At 49.3% G+C, this 9,578-nt stretch overlaps 1 protein-coding gene across 1 annotated transcript; it reads right to left on the bottom strand.

The window, feature by feature from the left end:
- Positions 1-202: 202 nt before the first annotated feature.
- Positions 203-2,881, bottom strand: LOC103183766 (protein HEXIM1-like). The gene has a single exon (XM_007901413.2). The coding sequence runs from the start codon at positions 2,673-2,675 to the stop codon at positions 1,584-1,586; it is 1,092 nt and encodes a 363-aa protein (XP_007899604.2). The 5' UTR covers positions 2,676-2,881; the 3' UTR covers positions 203-1,583.
- Positions 2,882-9,578: the final 6,697 nt, after the last annotated feature.

Below are 9,578 nucleotides of genomic sequence, written 5' to 3'. Positions count from 1 at the left end.
ATTGAACTCAGGTCTTTTCTGTTGCAAAGCGAGTGCTCTAACCACTGAGCTACAGGACTCCACAACTTTGGACTGAAGCAGCAATGGACGAGTATCATTTAAACCCAGGCATCTTCCCAGCCCTACTAGTTTAATAATACACAGGTCTCCACAGGGTGACATTTTGTAGCTCCTCATATGAAACAGCACCAGCAGTCATGTGTTCCGGGTCAGAACCCTGAAGATTTAATAAATTTTAATAAGACAACAGATCAAGATCAATTTAGAGAGGAAGAGACACACTAATTTTATTCTTAGTAATGGAATATGGAGCCATTGAAAGGCACACATTTGGAAATATTCTCCATTTTTAAAAAAATGTCCTCTTCAGCAAGATTGGAAAGTAACCCAGCTTCTTGTGTTAACAGTAAAAACAAAAATTGCAGTATGCAATGTACTTAGTACAGCTTTATACTTTCTAGGCAAATCAAGAGTTTTCTCTTTTTTTAAAAAAAAACTTAATAGCAAAGCTCAAGATGGATTGATGCATTAACACACATACATACGCGCACATATACACAAGACTCCCAAATCCCTACCAGAAGCAAAACATTGCATTTGAAAGCTTCTACAGAACATTGGGCTAATTGGTTTCTGTTGATGCACTTTTGCTGGAAGCCGCTTACAGAGGTGCGGTACAAAACATTAGTAAACTGTTTTAAAATCTTTACGCTGACATTTGAAAGCAAGGCTGGGGGTATATTACGTGTCTGGCATGCAGAGGGCTCAAAACAACTGATAAAACCTATGATATACAGAGTTTTGTCAGACCACATAGAGAGGGTATTATCCAAGAGATCAAATTTGGCAAAAATACAGATCAGTAAAAATTTACAAAAAGGCAACAAAAGGTAATTTACAAATTACCTTTGCGAAAAATTATACCCACTTTTCTTTTTTTTAAAAAAAAAACCCCATAAATAAACACACCCCTACAGTTTGTACACTTGGATCGAATTTGTACATTGGATCAAGGGGGAAAAAAAAGAGAGAGAAGGTATTGGTTAACCTGTGAGAGAAAAAAAAATCACCACCTGATCACCGGGGCATATTTTCGAGCAAACCATTTGCATTTGGCGCAGACTTCAACCGGTATTCAGAGGTTCAAGAACCAGCCCCGACATTTTTTTTTTCTTTTTTCAACTTCGCTTTCATTTTTTTTTCCCCATTTGATATATATTTTTAAGATCGCAAAAAGCAAAACCAATTAGCTCCAAAAACAACAACGAGAGAGAGAGAGAAAGAGAGAGAGAGAGAGAGGAAGAAAAAAAAACCCTCCAGAACGAGAAGAAGTTTTTTTTTAAAAAATGACAATTAAGTTCAGAAACTATACAAAGTCGGTGGAGGTGGAGGGGGGGCGGTTGAGGAGGAGGGGATGGGGAGGGGGACTAAAAATATTTACAGAGGGGTACAGAGCTCACTCGAGGAGCGGATGAGGGAGGGAGGGAGGGAGGAGGGAGAAGGTGAAAGGGAGAGAGAAAGAGAGAGACACACACATACACACACACACAAGAGAAACAGACCAAGTGCTCGCTCACTCCGCACTACTCCTGGGGCGGCTCTCTCTCTCCCTCTCGCTCTCCCTCCCGGTGGCACAGTTCGCTCTCCCTCAGCAGCCTCCGGTTCTCGCCCCGCAGCTTCTCCAGCTCCCGCGCCAGTTCGTCGGCCCGCGGGCCGCCGCCGCCGGCCGCCTCCGGCCCGCGGGCCGCCGCCTGCTGCTGCTGCTGCTGCTGCTTCTGGCCGTCCAGCCGGCGCCTCAGCCGGTTGTTCTCGTCCTCCAGCCGGGACAGGCACTTCTCCAGCTCCAGGTACTCGCGGATCAGCTCCTGTTTGCTCATGTTCTGCAGGGTCTCGGCGTGGTACCGCTCGTAGGTCTCGCAGAAGTCCCTCTGGAGGAACTCGCTGCCCGAGCCCCCCATGCCGTCGCTGCCGCTCTCCTCCTCCTCCGCCTCCTCCAGCAGCAGCAGCTCGTCGTCCTCGCCGCTGCTGTCGTCCGCTTTGCCGGCCCCGCGCTTGTGGTGGTGGGCGGCGGCGGCGGCCGCGGCGGCGGCCACGGCGTGAGGGCAGAAGCCGGGGTTCAGGTCGGGCTCCTCGCGGTCGTGCTCGTCCATCAGGAACTGGGTGGTGTTGTACGGCGCCACCGTGAAGCCCTTCGCGAACATCTCGGCCCTGGTCTTGGCCGCCCTCACGCTCTCCCGCTCGTCCAACTCCTTCTTCTCCTCCCACGTCAGCTTGAAGTAGGGCTTCCAGCGGCGCTTCTTCTTGGACGGGCGCCTCCGGTGCTTCCTCTTGCCCGGGGCCGAGTGAACCTCCCCGTCGCTGCCCGGCGTCGGCTGGCGCCGCGCCTGAGGTGGTGCTCCGCCGCCGCCGCCATCGTTGCCGCCGCCGCGCGCCTTCGGAGGAGACGTTCGCCCTCTGCCGTCCGCGCCGCCCCCAACGGTCGGCGTCGACTGCGGCTCGCGCGCAGGCGCCGGCGGTTGCTCGCGCGCAGGCGTCTCGCGCTCCTGCTCCTCCTCCTTCTCCCTCGCCTCCTCCTCCTCCTGCTGCTGCCGCCCGCCTGCTACCACCACTGCCGCCGCCGCCGCCGCCACTGGCGCCTCACCCCCCGCTTCGGCGAGAGCGACCGGCTCGCTCATTTTCAACCCGCCCCCCCCTCCTGCCCGAGCTTCTTAGCCGTCCCCGTCTCCCCGGGTTAAAGTTTCGTTAAACGCCCCCCCCACCCCCGGCCACCTAACCCCCGAGTTGAGCGCCCTCTGTTTGTGTGCCTCGTTTCGGGCTTTACAACATTTCCAACCGTGCAGCCGCCACCACCACCACCTGCCTACCTCCCACTAACTGATGCTCCAGCCACTCGGGCGGCCCCCCTTTATATAAAGGGCTGACGGGCGCCAGTGCGCATGGGCGTGCTTCCGTGCGTTGCTTTGTGGGAGCTGTGGTTCGCTCCAACCGGGGCTGCACAGCAAAACGCCACGTGGGGGACTACATTGCCCACCCGCCAGTGCGGCAGAGCCCCTGACATCTCGCCGCCAGCCAGTCAGCGCCAGCCCTCCCCCTCGAGACCCGCCCATTTTGTTCGCTGACTGACCGCTGCCTGTGGCACCGCGACGCCCGGATTGGTCAGCGCCGCCGTCAATCATAGCCCACTTGTACCGCCCCCAACTCCGAGGCTCAGTTAACGCTGCGGCGCGACCATTCCGACTCCCCAGGAGGGAGCGATGTGGGTGGTGAGGTGAGGGGGGGGGGAGAGAGAGCGGGTAGAGAAAATAAAACAAGTAGCCGGACCGCTGCGAGTAATTCGTCTCGGTTCTCTTCTCGCGCTTCCGCCTTCCAGTTGGGCCGCGGGACGATTCTTTTTTTTTGGAAAAAAAAAGGATATACGTGCACTAGTCCGGCGGGGTGGACCCCCTCCCAACGAATGGAGCCGTCCGAGGCTGTCACGTGGCCGGGTCGGTCGGTCGGTCTGTCTCGCGCGAGGCGCGCGGGCGGGCGCCTGCGCGGTGAAGGGGAGCGAGCGAGGCGGGCGGGCGCGCGCGCGCGCGCGGGCAGTCAGTCAACGCCGAAAAGGTTGTCAGCGATCCGACCGCTTCGCGTCGCAGTCGGAGAATTATAAAAAAAAACCCCGATTAAAAGATGTAAATAAATAGGGGGGTGTGGGGGCGGGTTACAAGGGAGAGATGGTGGGTGTGTGTGGGGGGGGAGGGTCATTAATATTACATTTGAATCCAAATTAAAATTAGGCCCCAAAAAAGGCCTCGGGTGTCGGCTGCCGTTCGTGCCGAGCTCGCAGCAGCCGCGCGCGTCCCCGATCCGGCGGGCGGGCGAGCGGGTGGGTGGGGGGTCCGCTCGAAGGCCGTGATGTGACGTGACGTGTGATGTCCTGCCGTGGTGTCGACCCCCCCCTCTTGTCGAGGCAAAAAGGGTGTCTTGTTGGTTTGTTCGGTGTGTAAACCCTCTCCTCCTCCTCCTCTCCCTCCCCAACTCCCCCCCCAACGGGCTGTGATCCAGCGTCGTGTGTCATGGCACCAGTGTGATTAGCACCTGCTAATGTTCATCTTTCTCTTGGACACACACCCACCCACACACTCACACCCACACACTCACTCACACCCACACACACACACACACGCACTCACACACACTCACTCACTCACACACACACACTCACTCACTCACACTCACACACACACTCACTCACACCCACTCACACCCACTCACTCCCACACACACTCACACACACTCACACACACTCACTCCCACACACCCACCCACACACACTCACACCCACACACTCACACAAACACACACACACACTCACACACACCCACTCACACGCACTCCCACACACCCACACACACTCCCACACACACCCACACTCCCACACACACACACTCACTCCCACACACCCACCCACACACACTCACACACCCACACACTCACTCACACACACTCACACCCACACACACTCACTCACTCCCACACACCCACACACACCCACTCACTCCCACACACACACACTCACTCCCACACACACTCACACACACTCACACCCACACACTCACTCACTCCCACACACCCACCCACACACACTCACACACACTCACTCCCACTCACGCTCTCACACGTCCACGCACTCACACACACACTCACACACACTCACTCACGCCCACACACTCACACCCACATATGCACTCACACCCACACACACTCACACACCCACACACACTCACACACGCCCACACATTCACACACACACCCACACACACATCAAAGCCTTGTGTCTGTTCCCATGTGTTTTGTTTTATGGTAATGAATAATTACAAATAAACCCCCCCCCACACACACACACCCACCCCACTCACTCAGCGGTTAAAGCACTCGCCTCGCCAGTTCGATTCCCGGCCAAACCCTCGGGCAAGTTTCCCAACTCCGCCCACGCAACGCGACGCTCCTGATAATTCATCCCTCCGGAAACACAAAACGGTTAATAAATCGGTAATTTCAAAAACCCGCGGCCGTTCGGGTGGGACGCTGCCGCGCGCGATTGGCTGCCGCGTTTCACCCGGGAATATACAGTCGATTCGCTGTAATGATAATAATCCTTGCATGTGACGTAGTGCTTTTCGCGTCTTCTCGAGGTCTCGAAGCGCTTCACAGAATATGCCGCAAAGTGAATTGACCGAATATTTGTGGGCGAAACGCCGCAGCCAAGATTTCACCCCCAGCCTGGAATTGAACCCGGGTGTCTCGCTTGCAAGGCGAGTGCTCTAACCACTGAGCACCAGGACTTTACAGTCTATTTCTGTGAAGCGTTTTGAGATGCCGAGAAGAAGGGAAAAGTGCTACATCAAATGCAAAGATTATTATTATTAAGCTACTATACTGTACCTCACAAGGATTTGAATGGGAGTTCAATATAGAATAGACTGAAGATGATCCTTGCATTCGACACAGCACCTTATCACATTGTCAAGACGTCTCAAAAGCGTTTGCAGAGCCCACTGAAAAGTCAACGAATTTGTGTATTTTGTAGGTGAACGAGACGCACCATTTTCACCCTCAACTCTCCGGCTGGCGATGTCGTTCCGACGTGAAAGGTGCTATATGAATGTAATTTTTAGAAGCACCTCTGACAATTGAGCGCTCCCCCAGCACTGAGCTTGAATTGAGGGTCAGCCTGAACTCACCATCCTGATGTGAAGCTTGAACCTACAATCTTCTGCCGCAGAGATTAGAGTGCTACCGACTGAGCCAGACTGGGACGTAGTAGCTCTAATCATACTTTAAGGTCAGGAAGAAGCTCAAACAATGCTCACCCAAATTTTTTTATTACAACTCTGCACTCAGCAGATTAACTATCATTCTTGGGCAACTGACACACCCATGCCCAACTGTGATCTGCAATCCTAGTCTGCTGACCACTCTGCTAATTCGGGCCTGCTCCTTGTCCCCTGTCACACCGTTGGTGGGTGAGCTTTCAGCCACTAAATTAAAATTTTACTGATAACTTGGAATTTAGTACATTAGTTTCCAAAGTTGCCTCTACACCTCACCTTTGTTCAGTGTTCATCCATCACTGTGAAGCACTAGGAGACGTTATTCAATATAAAGAGTACTACTGTACATTATATAAACGCAAGTTATTCCATTTGTGAATCTTATTCTCTTCCTTTAACCGTCTGAACTGAAGACCTTCGTCTTTGACTGTTAAGCACTTCAAGACACTATCCATATGAAGGCTGTTAATATGAATGCAAATTGTTATACGGTCATTTTAATAATGATTAATGATAGTCTATGCATTTGATATAATGCCTAAGACATCTCAAAGCACTTTCCAAGTAATTACAGTCAAGTGTAGTGGGTTTTCTTTGTAGACAAACACTCTGCACTCAGCAACGTTCCATAAATAGCGATGAGATAAATGACCATTTCATTGAGAAACTCCATCCAATCAACACTTTGACACTCAAGAGAGCAGGTGAACGGTTGCAACATTTTCTCATGGATTCCATTACCTGAAGGTCTAATAATAGTAACAGTAAAGTGCAGAACCGGCATCGCCCCACCCCTCCACCCATTGCGATCTGTCTGGCCAGCCCTAAAAAGAATGAACTTAATACTATTAACCCTGGTAGTGATGGGAAAATGTCCTGGGAAAATGTCTTGAATAGCAGATTCAAACATTTTTAATACATTTCACGTTCCATAACTCAGTGAGAATCCTTTCCCATCAAGACTTTACCCCCATTTTCCGTCACTGATTTAAAATATAAAATTGTTGTCAAACAGTCAACTAGAACAACTTGCATTTATATAGCACTCGTCACATGAGGTAGTGTCTCGTCACGCTTGTGCAAGCCAGCATCTGTGAGCTACATCTCTGGGCTAATGCCAATTTAAAAGTTCGGGGGGAGGGAGGAGGGGGTATACTCATGATAATCTCATCCATATTTTTAAAATTACAAGTGTGAAAACTCAGAATACACTATAGCTTCCTGAAGAAATGTGAATGCTATAGAATAATCTCTCAAACTGGTCTCCAGAGTAAAGCTTGTATTTCATAGCTAGAGAATTCAATTATAAATTTCATTTGCAACAATGTTGAAACATCAAGCACTTCAATTATGGATGTCAAGTGTGGTGAATCTACATTTGTAGGTGACTGTCTACACGAAAACGTCCTACAAAAATCCCATGAAGTGAATGATCAATTTTATTGGAAGGACGGCACTTCTAACAACGCCGTGCTCCCCAAGCTCTGTGCTTTTGGGTGAAAGGCAAAGTCACAATCTGCTAGAAGATTGTCTTGTGAAAGAGTTCAAAGTACATCTAACCTCAATTACAAATGGAGCATACCTTTAATTTATGATAAGGGAATCTGCCCGGCAAACTGTGATTGAATGTCCTGTTCTTTTGGTTGTGTTGAGAGGTTTGTGTTACTCTCGGTACCGGCTACACAAGAGGATTTCCAGTTTCCTGGCCGGCCAGTTTTTCAACTGTGATGTTATGTACAATCCACAGTATCGCAGTAAAAACAGTAATAGACTTGCTCATACCATTGTGTAATTTCACAATGGCACATACAAGTTTATTGCTGTTTTATTACACTTTTATCTTTTAAGGCATTTTGGTCTGGGAAATTTCAGGCAACCAGTTTCAAATCAAATGTTTCTGGATTATGTCCAGTACAATTGGATGCAAGTCTCCCTCTAGGCTATCCGAAATCCCAGAAAAGTAACACACACCTTCATCATCAGTGTGACATTTGCCTACTTTCTACAACCATTCTGTTTAATAGCAAATCAAAAGCAGTATCGTGCAGCTGACACCACTGAAAATTACACAGAGAAGGGGCTTCCGTACCATTAGTCTGGGCTAGAGTCTAAATCTGAAGCTGAAACTCTTCATGATAATAAAAGACACCAGAGTGTTTAGGGGATTTTTGCCCAGCGTTACTGGTGACAGATAGCAGACTGAGCGAGAGTTGGAATGGAATTCGTACTCTCCCTGTTCGCATCCTGCTTACCTAATTCCGGAAAGTATTAGGCGCAGGTTGGCAAGAGCCGAGGCTTGGGGACCCCAGAGTGTGCGTTGGGGTTAACTGCTGGACTCTAACCAACTAAAACCCCATAGCTTACCATTGATGCAACGAGGTAACTACATAGATGGAGTAGGAGCTTTGTTGGACGGTAGAATGTTGGAAGAAAATGGAATAGTTTCAAAGCTCCATTGCCGTGGGTGCAGCGTAAACACACTAAAGGGGGTTCAGCAGCAGAAGATTGGGGAGCAATAAGGCTATGAATGGATAAAAACTGTTTGAAAAGGGCAGATGGATAATAATAATACTTGCATTTGAGATAGAGCCTTATCACGTGTTCTAGACGTCTCAAAGAGCTTCACAGATTATACTGTAAAGCGAATTGACTGTTTTGTGGGCGAACGTGAAAGTAAAGGAATCGAGGATACAAAAGTGGTCAGGCACCAAAAAAAAACTCATACGATTTTGGGGAAATAAAACAAGCTGGAATTTTATTAAAATTCATGAGGAAATTACAATGAGGATCTCATGTCATCTCGTCTTAACCTCATGAGTGCTGTGCCATACGATTTAAGATTGCATAGAATTGTGGAATATTCTGCAATTCAGTCTTACATAAGAATATGACAAGTTTGAATAGTCCAACATTGCCATAAAAATGATTCCTCAAGTGGAGAAGACCTTCGAAATTAGAAAGTCTATTTCAGGCAGCTGCTTTTCTTTAATAGGTCCGTAAACTTCATCTACAAGAAACCTGCCCTCAATGCCTGCAATTTAGTTTTGTGCTCTACATGTGACCTTAGTGATTATTGATAACACTTCATTCCCAGAAGTTATGCCTTGTCCCCTCTCTCCAGTCCCGCCTGAAGACTTTCCTGTTTGATCATGTATATGGCTGACCTCCCCCTGGCTCAGAGTCAAGCTCTGCCACTGTTAAGCACTCTGAGACTCTGTCCTGCGTTGAGGGTGCTATATTAGTGCAAGTTGTTGTTGGGTTGAACAGTATTCTAGTATCTGGCTCTCCTACCAAAGACTGACATCATGGCCAGACTGCTGCCAGCTAGAGATAGGCATCTGTTCAATAATTGTATCGCCAAGATGCGTCCAAAACCATCTCGGATCCGATCGCCAACGACCTGTCACTCTGCAATGTGACCCTCACCTATTTTGAAGGTCTGAAAATGCTTGACAAAGACAGCAATCCTGAGCAGGGAAGAAAGGGGTGAACATCTAAAAAGTGCCAACTAAAAGCACCATTAGATACATTGATCAAATTATACATGAGGCAAGGGGTGAAGGTGTAAGGATTTGGTGTGTCCCAGAGAGCAGGGAAGTGATTTATTGGCTCAGCCACCAATGGGACTGGCTTGAGTGAGGCACGATTATAATAATAATCCTTGCATTCTTCCAGACGTTTCAAAGCACTTCACGGAATAAAGTGAATTGACTGTATATTTGTGGGTGAAACATGGCACCCAATCGCGCACAGCAGCGTCCCACA

Source organism: Callorhinchus milii, unplaced genomic scaffold (genome assembly GCF_018977255.1).
Source record: "Callorhinchus milii isolate IMCB2004 unplaced genomic scaffold, IMCB_Cmil_1.0 Scaffold23, whole genome shotgun sequence".
Lineage (NCBI taxonomy): Eukaryota > Metazoa > Chordata > Chondrichthyes > Chimaeriformes > Callorhinchidae > Callorhinchus > Callorhinchus milii.
The sequence above is the reverse complement of the archived record's forward strand: the minus strand, read 5'-3'. Positions and strand labels throughout refer to the sequence as shown.